This window comes from Nycticebus coucang, chromosome 9 (genome assembly GCF_027406575.1).
Source record: "Nycticebus coucang isolate mNycCou1 chromosome 9, mNycCou1.pri, whole genome shotgun sequence".
NCBI lineage: Eukaryota > Metazoa > Chordata > Mammalia > Primates > Lorisidae > Nycticebus > Nycticebus coucang.
The window spans coordinates 32,774,824-32,790,033 of record NC_069788.1 but is presented as its reverse complement, the minus strand read 5'-3'; the positions used below and the strand labels follow the sequence as shown (position 1 = coordinate 32,790,033).

At 43.5% G+C, this 15,210-nt stretch overlaps 1 protein-coding gene across 6 annotated transcripts in view; it reads right to left on the bottom strand.

Moving 5' to 3' along the window:
• Nucleotides 1-15,210, bottom strand: part of ADGRF5 (adhesion G protein-coupled receptor F5) — a 104,915-nt gene that overhangs the window by 60,550 nt on the left and 29,155 nt on the right. For 5 of the 6 annotated variants that reach the window (XM_053602809.1, XM_053602805.1, XM_053602808.1 and 2 more), the window contains exons 1-2: nucleotides 13,826-14,061; nucleotides 655-780 (exon numbers count right to left, since the gene is read on the bottom strand). In XM_053602809.1, the coding sequence (XP_053458784.1) occupies nucleotides 655-756 (102 nt within the window). In that variant the 5' untranslated portion in view covers nucleotides 757-780; nucleotides 13,826-14,061. Of the gene's footprint in view, nucleotides 1-654; nucleotides 781-13,825; nucleotides 14,062-15,210 lie in introns of those variants that run through there. The other variant, XM_053602807.1, reaches the window with a different exon arrangement.

Here is a 15,210-nt window from a genome sequence, read left to right as displayed (position 1 = left end):
AGAATTGCACCAGTCTCCTAAGATTTCCCAACCAGTAACAGGCCCTGTCTCTGGTGCATGGAGAACTGAGGTAAGCTACGACCCAGTAATTCTCATAAGGAGGAAGGGAGTGCTTATCACTTCTTTTACTTAAGCTAAACTTAAGTTTTACTTTCCAAAGACAAATTCACCTGGATAATTTGTCAGCAAAGTCTTAGACAATAGCTATGATCCCTTCAGTTCCATCAATCTACGGTTTTGATACAGATCCACATAGATGGACTTGTTTTAAAAAGTGTTCCAGACGGATGCTCCAGTTACAATGAGTCCTTTGGGAACATAGGTTCTGCCCAGTGCATTGTTGGCATTGTTACCAATTTCACTGAGTGGAAGCCTCACATCCACATAGTCCATTTAGTTAGGGAGGGAAGCCTGGGAGGTTTCTCTTACTGATTTCAAAGCCTGGCAAGTTGTCTGTGTATACGCTGATGTCACTCTTTCCCCTTGCTTTGCAATATATTTTTCAAATGTTGGAATTAAGGGAAGAATTTTTTCTTCCTCTAAATATTTTTACTCCCTAATTTTTTTTTAAAGAACCTTTATCCATCAGTGACATTCCCGGGAAATCAGGGAAAATGTGACAGGAAAAATTATAGCAGACATAGATTTACTCACCAAAGGATGAACAACAGCTTCTAAATTCAAGTTCAATGTCGCTTTGGAAGAATAAATCACAATCAACATGAGGCATAATGTGGCTGTTCTTGGGGATTTCATTTCTTCAAGTTTGAGTTGCTTTGCCTGAAATGGAAATGTGATGGTTTAGCGATAGAGCGATTTATTTATTAAACAGGGAATGAACTAGCAGGCCCTGTCTTGAAGGTCGCACTGCACAAGGACCTTTTCAACAGGCAGGGGAAAGGAAGGAGGAGCACAGAGGAACTTGAGAGCGCAATCTCTGCCCCAGGCCCTTGAGAAGAAGATCGTGTTAGGAAGGATGGGAGTTGAGGAGGGCGAGGATGCACCTATAAAAAGTACAAACGTAGGAGGTGTCAGGGTACATTTTCTATATGTAAAGGAGAGAAAGGAAAAAGAAAGGAGAATAGAGAGAGGGAAAACTAGAAAAAGAGGAAGAATACTAGGTAAGAAATACATCTAATATCATGATCCGTGATATATGAACCAAAGGACTCAGAGAACACTTTTCGCTTTTTGACATGCAATGTACTTGGACATTTTCAGTTCTATTATATCCTATCTTATCTTATTTTTTTCTTTTAATTCTGGTAACAATCCACTAAATTGACTTCATGATCCATTAGAATGAAAGTTTTGGACTTAGTCATAAAAATATTCATGGTATTTATAGTATTTCATATTATAGTTCATAATACAGAACATTAATATCATGACATATCCTGTTTTATGTACTGATTTTTTGAAAATGGTCTCTTTATACTGTTGGTGGTGAAAATGGAAATTTTTGGTGTCCAGATTAATTATTACTACATTTAAAAATTAGAGTATCACGGGCGGCGCCTGTGGCTCAGTGAGTAGGGTGCCGGCCCCATATGCCAAGGGTGGTGGGTTCAAACCCAGCCCCGGTCAAACTGCAACAACAAAAAAATAGCCGGGCGTTGTGGCGGGCGCCTGTAGTCCCAGGTGCTCGGGAGGCTGAGGCAAGAGAATCACGTAAGCCCAAGAGTTAGAGGTTGCTGTGAGCTGTGTGACACCACGGCACTCTCCCGGAGGGCGGTACAGTGAGACTCTGTCTCTACAAAAAAAAAAAAATTAGAGTATCACATGGAATAATCCCAACTCTACTAGGTCTGGACACCAAGCCAATTTACTTTGTACAGACTCCTTCCCTTATTGGCTTATCTCTGCCCATGTGTTAATTTGGAAAGAACGTATCACAAGAGACAGGACGTGTAATAGGATGCAGGATTACTATAAGCCAGCTGTGTCCTTGTGACAGAGATTACTAGAAGTCACCTGTCTTCTCTGAGTCTGTTTGCCCATGTGTAAAATAAGGATAAATTATACCTTTCCTAAGGCTTGTACAGGGTTTTCTGAGGCTTAAATGATATTAAAAGCTATGAAGAGCTCCAGAGATGCAAGCTGCAATGATTATTACTCTGATCATCAGTGGATTCCAGAGAGCAGCCATCAGAAAGGGCAGGATTTGGCAGTAGAGTTTCACAAAGTGCCAGGGAACTGCGGCCAGAACAATGCATTAATGACAGCCAAGAATCACGTGCCAGGGAAAACTGTATTTCAGTCACTAGCTACCAACCTTTTCCTCATTCCCAGTGGAAAACTAGAAAGCTAACCTAATTTGCAAATCTGGCAATCAAATACATTTTTTAAATTCTGCAACTCAATGGTTTTGGGAAAATGCTTGGCAATTTAAGTTGTGGGAATAGATGTTTCAGTTATAGGGAGATCATAGCAATGCATTGCTTGGTTCTCATTAGAGGTTTTCTCTCTCTCCATTGACAGGGCTTTTGTGCTCCCAAATGGTCATGTCTGGCCCTTTTATACAGGCCATTTGCTAATACTGTCCACATCTCCCTGCGCCCACACCTCTTCTGAGATAGTTATTGATAAAATTAGAATTCTTACCTCTGTTGACTCATTTGTTTGGCCAAAATAATAATAATAATAACAAGTTAAAAGAAATAGAGTTGTAGGGGGAGAGGGGTGTTCTCTGGATGCAGAGGAATGATTTGGAGTGTGCGTTGCACTGCCAAGGTAAGTGGTACTCCACTTTTAAAAAAGGAGAATACCACCACTTTGAAAGAAAGGAAATATTCAAAATATTTTTCATATGATTTTATTAGAGTATGACCTGGGCCTTACCAGTGAGAACAGTAAAGTGAAGGGAAGTGAAATGAAGACCATATCACCTTTTGCATGCTGCTACATTTGGGGAGAGACCTGAAGACAAACTTTCTGGACCTCCATCAATAATCTTACCTAAATTCTAGCTCCCAAGTGTTTTCACCTGTTAGGAAGTCAGTGGCGACTGTTGAACTTGTCTAATGGGGGAAAACACCCTCATATCTATCCAGTTAAAAACATGCAAAGGCCTCTCACATTCAAGGCACCATGTCTTCAGTAGGGCCCTTTCATTGTAGGCCCCCTAGAAGTTCATATTCATCCTAAAATTCCTGGAGTAAAGGGCAGACAAAAACAGAGAGGCACAGAGGGAAACAGGAAGGGAGAGAAAGAAAATGATCAGATGTCACTCCCAATCTCTTTCAGATTAAATCTTGGGCACTCCCAGCTGAAACTCACCAACATGTATGAGCCAGCTGTTTCTTTAAAAAAGCTGGGAACTATGATCTAATCCTTAGGATTAGCCACCACAGCTCTGAGCAACTTCCTGGTCTCCTCTGTCTCTATTTTCCTGTCTGAGAAATTGGAAGAGAGGGGAAGGGAAAGAAAGCGTGCCCTGACATCATATGTGGGAATACGTCATTGGAGTTCTCCACAATGGTCATGTCTGGCCCTTACATATAGGCCATTTGATAATACTGTCCTCATCTATTCTCACAACTTAAATAGCACCACTTCTGGAGGATGAAAAGATCTGGGTTCCTCAAAGAAGCAGCCAATAATGACATTCTTTTGCAGAGTGATTATGTACCTGCGGCCTTCATTGTGAAACCAGCCTGTTCTAAGAAATAGTCAATGCTTGAGACCAACTTCTCTCCTAGAAATGCTTCATCAGCCCTGACCCGCAGATTTTATTTGGGGTAGGGAGGTGGTGGAGAGAGAAGAAGTAAACAAGCTTGTGTGCCTTGCGGTTTTAAGTTTGTTCACAAAATGGCCGTGACTGTGAGGTCTGCAGACCCAGCGTCATCAAATTGTGATTTCAAGATGCTTCCAAGTAGGACGTGATGGGATTCCTTCTGGAAATTATTTACTTCTTAAATTCTACACAGTTTTGTCTCTCCATACTCTTATAGTCTCACCTCTCTTTCTCACACACACACATTGCTCTCATTTTTTCAGACGTGAAAATTAAGGGCGAACAAGGGCTGAGTGTCTCAGAGGCAGCTAGCAATCCAGTCAGCTGGAACTCCCAGAGATCTGCCAGTGATTTTCAAAATTCCAGCTAATGATACCGGCCCACCAAGTCAGGCAAACCACTATGACAAGATTGTGGGTAGTAATTGTTGGTGGTGAGGGTGATAATAGATCCCGGTTGTATGGGGCATTCACTGTGTTCTAGGCATGGTGCTAGGCTCTCTGCGAGAATTATGCTATTTAACCCTCTGAATGTTTCTATTCACACTCAGTAGGGGTATTGGTACATTACCCTACTCTTCAGATATGAAAAGGGAAACTCAGACGGATGAGTAGCTCATGACGGCCACACAGCTGATTTGTGGTAATGGCAAAATTATAAACCAAACAGCTTATTTCACTAGGAAAAAAGGCTCATTTGAGCTAAGAGATCTTCTCAGTGGTATATTAATGAAAAAAATGGTAAATTTTCTCTACAAAAACACCTGATTAGGCAACTGGTAAGAAAATTCTAGCCTTACTTTGCTACTAATTAGCTGTGTGGTGTGGGACAAGTCACTTCACCTCTCTGAGCCTCGGTTTTTTTCATTAGCAAAGCCAGGGATTTAATTGTACTCAGTGATTTGAAATTGAGGTGTAGGACTTGGCCTCTGAAAGTCCCATTACTGTTCTCAGAGTCTCACGTTCTTCTGTTATTTCAATGCAACCTTGCTCCTGTTAACATCTGAGCCCAGTCGTGACTCTCTCTTGCATTTGTCCCACCCACCAGGCCTTCTTACTGCACAATGGCGGGACTCCGAGCCTTCACTGCCCCTCATGTGCACCCCGGCATTGGCTTCCTATCTTCTCCCCTCTGCTCGCCTCTACACAGATGCAAGACTGGTCTTCCCAAAATTCTTTTCTTGACACTCCTTGTGGTTCCTCACTGCTCTTAACTTAAAGACAATCACTTTCATGGGTCCTCAAAAATCTCAGAGACCTGGATTTTATTCTTAAGAGTAAGCTTATATAACAAGCACCTACAATATATTCACTGCTCAAGTTGGTTCCTTTTTCATAATCTAAAATAGTATAAGAGATTTTCTAGTACTCATTCAAAAGTAAAAATACAAATATGAATCTTTGAGAATTATCTTCAGAATGGAGAGGTAATTACTGTCAAGCTGGTTTTCTGTGTTTGGCAAAACCAAAATAATCCTGTCATTTATCTGGTTTGTTATGTTCTATCTTTTCCTGTCCGTTAGGCCTAGCATATCACTAATGTTCAAACTCTACCCATTCTTCAATGTGCAGGCAAAAGGCTACCTCCCAGCCAGAGGTGCCCCAGTCTGGTCAGCTATAAATAGTCCCTACTTCCTTGCCGTCAACTTAACACAGGCCCTTAGCCTTCCTGCTTGCACTGTATTTATTGTTACAAATATCCCATGAGGTAAATCTGTTGATTTCCCTACTAGGTGCAGAGGAAGGTAGTAGTAACAAGACAATGGTCCCTGTCTCCACAGAGCTTAGAGTCTAATGGAGCAGATGAACATTATTAAAGAATCAATTAATCAAGGGTGGCACCTGTGGCTCAAGGAGTAGGGCACCAGGCCCCACATACTGGAGGTGGCAGGTTCAAACCTGGACCCGGCCTAAAACTGCAACAAAAACAACAAAATCAATTAATCAATTTATTGTTTAATTATGAGCATGGAAATGCAACCAAAGGGAGTACTCATAATACTAATATTTTTGGGCACTTACAATGTACCAGGCACTGAACGCAGCACTGACTGTATTAATTCATTTAATCTTTATAACAATTCCAATGAAGTAGTTATAATGCAATATCTAATTAGTAGTATGATATCAAATTAAATGAGTTGCTGAGTGGTTAAATGATTTGCCTGAGATCACATAGCTGGTAAGCGGCAGAGCTGAATTCCAACTTAGTAAGTCTAACTCTAGAGCCCACCCCTCTCACCACTGTGCTGAACTGTCTACAGAGCCTGTACATGACATAGTTGGGGGGATTTTCTGGAAGATGTCTCGGGAGAAATATATAATTGAGCTAAACGGAAGCATGAGTAAGAGTTAGCTAAAAACAAAAGGAGGGACAGAAGAAGGGCCTAGGCAGAAAGAAGATTACGTGCAAAGGCCCTGAGGTGGAGGGAAGCATGACACATCTGTGGAGCTGCAAGCAGGCCCGAGTGGCTGGAGCACTGAAAGGGAGCAGGGGATGGAGAGGAGGTGGGGCTAGTGAGGCGAGCAGAGGCTAGGCTGGGCAGAACTTGTGATGGCAACCATAGAATTAGGTGAGATGGATTAGGGAGACAGGAGATAGAACAGAGAAGAAGGCCTAGGACCAAGTCCCACAGAGTCCAACAATCAAAGATCCCATGGAGGAAGAGGACCAAGCCAAGCTGACCGGGAAGGAGACCAGAGAGGCAGGATGGAAGCAAAGAGAGAAGACAGCCATGGAAGGGAGGAAGGCCGAGTTTCAAGAAACAGGGCACAGTGGACTATATCCAGCTGTGCTGGGAGGATTAGTAGGGAGGGGACTGAGATTGCTCGTTGGTTTCAGAGGCATGATATGTTCTGGTTGGGATGGAAAACATTGAGAAGAGCTGTAGTGAGTGGGGGCTGGTGAGATCTTGGACAAAGTGAACACACGAAACTCAAGAAATTTGGTTGCAAAGTAGAGGGGAGAGAGTAGAGTTTCTTCCTTGTGTAGGCTGCTTGGTTGCATAGTCCATCCCTAAGTGATGTTATATGCATATCCTTATTTTTTCAGAAAGGAGCCGACTGTGTTGCATATTAGGACAACATCAAGGGAATCTGTGCCTCTTACTGACCTCGGCCTGTGACCGGCTCCTAGATGTGCTAGTGTTTCCTCTGAGAGAAGCTAAAGGCCTATCTCCTTACATCCCCCTCATGTTCTGGGGTGCAGACTATGTTCACAGATCCCTTTTATAACATGTGCTTATCCAAATAGAGACTAGGTGAGAGACCAAAACAGACGAGCACATACCCCATTCCACTGCAGCAGGGTAATTCAAAGCACAATTCCTCTTACAGTAGATGACAAATGATAATACCAAATTCCAAGAGGACTCTCCTTGCACATTTTACTGGAATCTGTATATCTCCATGAGGCACAAAATTGCAATAAGAATAGGCCACTATCAATAAATAATTCACCTCCTGAATTGTAGATGTACAGATTAAAAATCTTCCAGCGTGGCTGGCTGCGATGGCTCACGCCTGTAATCCTAGCACTCTGGGATACTGAAGTGGGAGGATCGCTTGAGGTCAGGAGTTGGAGACCAGCCTCAGCAATAGTGAAACCCCCATCTCTACTAAAAATAGAAAAATTAGCTGAGTGTGGTGGCACATGACTATAGCTCCAGCTACCAGGGGAGCTGAGCCAGGAGAATTGCTGGAGCGCAAGAGAGAGGTTGCTGTAAGTTAGGCTCACACCACAGCACTCTACCCTGGGCAACAGAATGATACTCTGTCTCAAAGGATAAAAAAAAAATAATAAATTAAATTGAATTAAATTAAAACTCCTCCCGTGTAACTTTGCGAGCCTTCCTTCACAGATCTGTATTTCCAACTACAGAGGTGGTGAGACTTATCTTTGCTGATCTTATTTAATTAGATGATTTATCTCTTGCACATGCAGAACTGTAAGCTAAATATTTATTTAACACAAACGGGAGATACAATACCAATTAAAGAACTGCCTTGAAGACATTTTTCTTTTTCCATTTCATTTTCCTTTGCCTTGAAATCAGGTCCTGCCGCAGCATTGTGTAAGGGCAGCTCGGTACTATCAGATTACAGAGGAACATTTGTTTGTACACAATGGGGTCAAGTTTTCCAAAACACACAGCACATGTGGGGGGTGTTGATAACCTTTTATCCTTCTTTCCTTGTTCTGAGTCTCTGGTAGGTTTTAACCTTTAAGCAAGAGATTGCCATCTTTATGAAAACATTGAGTTCCTAACCCTGCTCGTATCTAGTCTATCTTGCATTAATTTACTCTGTGCAGGGGTTTCCCTAAACCCTGGCAAAACAATGCAAGGGAGGGAGGCAGGGGCTGTGCATTCCTATTGGAGATGGAGGTAGCCCTGTGGTTGGCTGCAGTCCTGGATTGAGCATCAGCGGGCCTGGAAGTAGACTTAAACTTTATAGTTCTGTGGTTCTATATTTGTTCAGTGAGATCAAATAATACTGGAATATTTTACTATTACTACTACTGATAGACCAAATGGAATAGTCTCTGGCCTCTGTGCAGGAGCAGGAGTCTGGGAGCCTTGTGCTGGGCCAGATATTAGTGACAAATTACTGGATAGTGGCGAGGTCTCCTGAGGAACCTGGAGGCTGAGGCAGAGGTGGGCTGGGATGCTTGAGGCCCTCTGGGGGATTGGGGCTTTACGACATGGTTTAAAGCATCCCAGCATTGTAGCAATCAGTAAGGTCATCTCAGCCTGCTGAGGTTCCTCCCATTACAGCCCTTGCCCACGCTGTCCCCCTGAGACCACACTTCACTGTCATTGGCCAGTCACTTCTCTCCTAAATTTTCATTTCCTTCTCTCAAGGTTTTGTTGAGGAGCCCTTACTATTCCAAGATTTCCTACATGGGGATGGTCTGACTTCAGTCCTCACCTCATGGTGAAGCAAACCCAGGGCATTTCCTCCTGTCCTCCTTCCTGGCTTCTTGTCACCCCCGCTGCCCACGCTCACTCCTTTCTTGCCTCCTCCTCTGTGGTGCTCCCTTGCCCTTTCCTGGTTGGTTCTCTTTGCTCGTGGTTGGGTGTTTGCTCCGCACCTCCCCCGTCACTCTGAGCCCTGCTAGATACCTCTCCTCGGTCCTTGGTTTTTCTCTCTAGACACTGCCTCTGAGGGAGCTCATCCACTTCCAGAGTTCTCATTACCAATTTATATGAACACTCCCCAAACTGAATTTCCACCTCGACTTCTTTGCTAGACATTAGCTATGTCTCTCCCACTATACCATTTCCACCTGTGTCTAAATCCAGCTCATTGAAAATTGAATTTATCTCCTCTTCCACTTCTGTCTCTTCCCCGATCTGCCAACGGCTGCCTTCATTCTCCAGTCTCCCAGGCTCAGAACTCCACGGGTGTTCTCAGACACAAGAAGTGGGGGCAGAAGCAGCGTTCGACCATCACCAAGTCCTTCAGTCACCTGCTGCCAAGGCGCCCAGAGCCACCTCATTGGTTTGGACATTATCATCTGACACCTGTGAGGCTGTATCGACCTCCTGAATACAGCACAGCAGCAGCTGATTTATTCCCCCTAGATTCCCTCTCTATCACATTTAAATACTTGAAACATTCTCAAATGACCAGGGGATATTTCGACTCATTCACCCAGCGACCAGGATCACCACCACCTAATGTAGAACCAGCTTTGCCAGTTACTCTTCCAACACTTACAGAAGAGACGACCCAGTCAGGTGCTTCCTAGATCTTCTTTTGCAAATTATGTCCTAAATATTAACAGTAAATATTGGTGGGATGAACGGCTACCTGTCAGCTTCCTCTCATACTATTTTTGGCAACTGAAATGCTCAGTTCTTCCTTTCCGAGCTTTCTCATTTTGGGTCTTGCTTATTCATTTAGAAACACCACCACCCGCCATCATTTATCGAGCACGTGCTACGCGTAGGCACTAGGCCAGGCACTAAGCAGGCAGTAGGCCCCTTTATTCCTTATCATCCGATGTGGTGAGAATTATCATCATGTCCATTTTACAGAGGAAGAAACTGAGGCTTGAGTCAGTAGAGTAATATGCCCCAGGTCACAAAGCAAGTGGCCAAGTTTGCCACCCAAATCTGAACTCTAACCCTTATAGAATATTTCTTCTTCTCCTGTCTTTCCCAAAGATACATCTTTCTCCTGAATACTCTTCATTTCTCCCCTCTGCTACGCATCTGGCCCTGCCCTGTGGATCGTTTTGCAGGACTATGAATTTTCTAGCATACCGTGGGAATCAGGCCCACGGGCTGGAAGTAGGACCACCTGAGAAGGGATCCCAACTGCACTGCTTGCTAGCTTGTAGCCCCAGCCAACTTAACCTTTGTGTACACCCTCCTCTAATAAAATGGGAATTATCACAGCACCAGAGGCATAGGATTATTGGAAACAACTAAATGAGTTAACGATCTTTATAAAGCACCAAATTGGTGCCTGGCACATCACGAATACTTATTAAAATTCTGGGTGCCTATACCAGTCTCCCCACTAAGAGCATAAACTAATTCAGGGGAAAGAGTCTCTGCCTTTGTAATGCCACAGCATTTAGCAAATCTCTCCAGCATAGGAGATGCCCCTAGGCTGTGATTTTAAAGTTTTCATTTTTGTGATTATCTTTTAGGAAGTAGGCAAGATTCCAATTATGTTAGCCATCATGGCTAGTTATACCATGTGGACTGAAATATTGAGCTGGTAAATAACTTGTGAATTCATGGTGTGTCTGGAGCTCATGCATGTATTTAATTCAACAAGCCTCCCTGGAGCACCTGCCCTGCAGAGAGTGGCGGGCACTAAGGAAGAGGAGGTGAATGCCGAGTGGCCTCTCCCAGCACTCTCTATAAAGAAAACAAACATCACACCGACAAAATACTGACTTGAGCTCTATCAAGAAATGTCAAAGGGGAAAGGGCTGCAAGGGCACATTTTATGATTAAAACGTAGCCCTGACTTATTGTCTATCTATATTTAGTTCAACCTAGAAACTGGCAGATCATGCAAAACATAATTAACATTTCTTTTTTTCCCCCCTCTTTCTTGGGATTAGATTACAAAAACTGTAAAGTGACCTTGAGTGAATTTAGGACACGGTGGTCATCTGGCATAGGAAGAGCACATCCTGTTTACCTAGCACGTTTAATCTGATTGCGTAAAGTCTGCAAGTAACAGGGAGCCAGTGCATCTGCAGCGAAGTCAGAGGGGTCGTTCCAATTTAAGCTGCAAAGGCAGCACCACTGTCAAGGGACCTGGACTTCTCTTCATTCTCGTGTTCGGATGTGACCATGTATCTGACAAACAGCAACAGCCAGAATTCTAATACACGACGCTGGCTGCTGCTGGTACTTGTGGCCCCAGCTTCTCAGCCTCATGAACACGAGAATTTTTTCTGCTTCTCAGTCTAGCCACTGCATCTCTTATAGTCAAGTCTCAGTGATTCTCAACCCAGCCACATAGTAGAATCACTTTAGAGCTTTCTTTAAAATGCCATGCTGGGCCCCTTTCCAGAGATTCTGATTCGATTGTTCTGGCAACGTGTCTGGACGTTGTTCTCTTTTTGTGGAGGTCCTGGCATGACACTAATGGACAGGCTCTGCTAATATCTGGCCCAGGCAGTAGTTTGGTCTACCTTCAGATTCAAAGCCAAACATCTACCATGTGGCTACAAAAACGGATAGATCCAGCCACTCACATTAATTCTTTAGCCCACATGGCTTTTATCCTCATACTACTGACCAAGAATGGGATCAGAAGAAAAGATGCTTTACACAGAAAGATTTGTTGTATTTTTCTGGGCAAATAAATCAACCTCTGAACTTCTCATTTTTGTATTCCTTAAAATGGGAATAAGATACTTGCTTTACCTGCAGCACTGGGAAAGAAGAAATAGGAAAGGCTTTTGAGAACTAAAAAGTTGCACATTGAATTTATAATACCTAGAGAAGATGGATTAGCCTCATCAAGCGGAGTAGGCAGCAACCCATGTACTATTTTTAACTGCTTAAAAATGCCCCCAAAGGCCACAAGGCACAGTAAATGATGCTGTGTTGTAGAAACTAACACCATATTCAGAGAGTGCTTTTAGCCCACAGCATCCCAGTGGAAGTCGGTCCTATGGTTAATACTGTGTGGGAAAGTGAGAATGCTGATCAGATTACCTGAGGATTCAGACCAGGGAGAAGGAAGGCAAGTTTAACAGGATGGTCCATTATACAAGGTCCAAAATCAGTAATCCCTAATGGCCTAGTTTGGAGTGGAGAAAACTTGAAGAGGGCAAGAAAATGTAAAATAGCATTTGAGAATGTTTGTAATTATTCTTGGATTTGACATTGCTTAATTGTTCCTTCTCTCCAAAACTTCCCTCCATGACCCAGGTCAACTTGTTCATAGTGATTTTTTTTTTTTCTTATTTGAATCTCTCCTAATGGGATGGGAATGGACGTAAGGATACTTTTTTTACAGAAGACTAAAAGAGATGGAAATAAATGCATTTATTATCCATTGATTAAAAAGAGAATCTCTCCCATCCTCAGCCCATCTCCTGTGGACCAACCACATTATTCCCCGAGCTAGCTATCATTTGTCTGATCTGTTCTACCTGTCTGTCTAGTTCATTTTTGTTTCATTTTTTCTTTGTTCATTTCCAGAACAAGGCTACCTCTGATGGCCATCAAGGGAAGGGCTCAGAGTGCTAATCGTCAAATCTAGAATTTAATCCTCAGGAGGTTATCATTAATATAATTAATTGCCAAAGTCACAACGAACACAGAAATAGTAACAGTAAAAATGAGTAAAACTGTTCCAGACTATTCGAAGTATTAAAAGAGCCACCTATGTTCCTTGCCTATCCTTTCATCCTTTCACTGAGAGTAAGGTGTTGTTAAGGATCACCCCGTGAATCAGACAATGAGAATTTATTGTACCCCTGTGCCTGGCTTGACTCAGAGCAAGAAGAACAGAAAACAGAGCCTTCAACCAGTACCATGGCAAACTATTGATGGGATAATCTTTGGGGAGGGGGGAAAGAGAGCATATTCTGGTGGGGGGTGTGGGGGTTTAGAAACTGTTAAGAGATACTCTCTTAAAAAAAAGAGAGAGAGATTCTCTTAACACATGTGGAAGTAAATCTCAATGAAAGTCAAGCTGGGAGAGGGGCTGGAGAGGGTGGTTAAACTCACATCTACTGGGTATGGTGCACGCTAATAACCATGATTCAATTTGTACAAAATACAAAGTATGAAAATAAAACACCTATACCCCTAATATTCCAAAAAAAATTAAAAGAGAAAAAAGGAGATACCTTTCTACAGAAAGAATACATCCATGTATTATTTGTGCAATTGAAAAATCAAAGAAGCCAACTCTATTAGCCTTTATGGAAAGAAAGCAGAGCTGGGTGACACAGTGTGATGGGAGGAAGCCAGCTGCCCGTCACAGAGCTGTTTGTCCTTCCCTAGTGCTTGAAGGACCCTGCCTGGCTCTGAAGCCCCAGCACTACTACAGACGTCCTTCCTGGTGCTGACTACAGACTCCAGTCCCCTCAGTCACGGCAGGGGGCTTGTAGCTTACTCAATTTTACATTTCAGAGGTCACCCCTGGCCCTCTCAGGACTGTCCGAAAGCCCAAAGAACATCCCCACTCCTCCCACAGTGCGGGGTGCGGCCACCCAAGCACAGTACCAGCCCTGCAATGATGCCTGCCCGCGGAGCTGCTCAAGGCCAGGCAGCAGCACAGTAGTTTCAGAATGCTCTGGTTCTTACAGGATTTTCTGCAATGGATGAAAAAATTCACTTTTAAAAGAAAAAATTGCACACACACGGCTCTGTTATAAAGAAATCCTAATACTAGTGGTCCAATACTCGATCTCCTTTAACATAGTCTTATCAACTTGACCAACAGCCTGCACAATGCTCTCAACCTTCCCCAGATACATGTCACAGCTGTAACAAAGCAAATCAAGCAAAGAGGATTACAAGGGGAAGACATGTAAGAGAAGCGACTTAGATGCTCCTTGCTATGAAGGGAGACAGAGGACAGTAGGAGAAATGCCTGTTACCTGTTCAGCACCCTTGTGCCCAGGCTGGCTTCTGCTCTGATCAGATGCCTAAAATCTTCCCAGTTTCCATTACAGGGCCATTTGCCCTGCGGTCTCCTGGGGTGGGCGGGCTCACACCCGGTGGAGGGAGAGACCAGCTGAACTCATTTCCAGCTTTCAGGCGGGACTGGCAGCTCCGTGCCCACGCTCAGCCTCAGCTGGGCCTCCCCAGCTGCAGTCTTCCCAGCCTCACAGAGTCATCCCCCAGAGCTTTGCTACTGTTATAAAAACAAGTGATTGATTTCCTGGTCCTCTCCCCCCCGCCCCACCATGGTGTGTGCAATTTCCCTCACGCCCATGGGAAGTCCTTCAGATCCTTCTTATCTGGAAACCTCTCCACCAAGTGGACGGACTTGTTTCCAATGCTTCTGGTTTTTTGCTTTCCTTTTGTTAAAGAAAAAAATTGGAAAAATGAAACCAGAGCAAAACAAAACTGGGTTAGAGCTTATGATGGTATAGGATGCCTGGATTAAACCTTTACAAGATGACCACTAGAGCAGGCTGTGACTTCGGAGTTGAAGGAAAATTAGATTATCCATGAGCTGCTGGTCATTAATAATCCTAGGAAGTCAGACAATGGAAGAATCCCCAGAGAACGAGAGAAGTAAAGAGGTCCTTTAGTCCTTACCCTGGGCTTCTGGGAGGGCTGCACTTCAAATGTGCCACACGAGGGGAACTTCTGGTTCTCCCAGGTTTCCAGAGTAACTCTGTGTGTGTGTATCAAATGATGAATTTGATGATAACTTAAAATGTCATCTCGATAACACGGAGATTTAAAGATAAGGAGTTATACGGTAAAGGCCCAGTTAGCAGGCTGCAGTCAGGTTGCTGGGTTTAAAGAGGAATTATAATCAGAGTTTTGGAGCTAGAAGTGACCCTTCCCATCCTCATGTTACAAGTGAGGAAACTGAGGCCCAAGGAAAACAGTGACCTGTCCAAGGTCAGAATACAGATGGGAAGTAATAGATTCTTATCCAATCGTTCCTAAACTTTTGCATGGGGAATGCTGCTATTCACCGCCTACTCTGGGGCTCTGTCTGTAGAAAGCTTGATGAATGAGGCATGGACGGGAGCCCAAGAACCTACGATGGAAGTAAGTCTGACTCAGGAGGTCCCAAGACTGCTGTTAGAGAAATTCTCACAGTGTCAGAGTGAGGACTTCAGAGTTAGACTGCAGGGATTCAAACTATGGTCCCACAGACTTTATTTTTGTAGCCGTGTGTACATTAGTTGACTTCATTGAGACTCAGCTTTATGATGTGTGAATGTGAGATGATTACAGGGCTGAATTTTTAGACTCTGCTGAAACTCAAGAAAAAGAGTTCTGTAACGGTTAGTTGTACTCT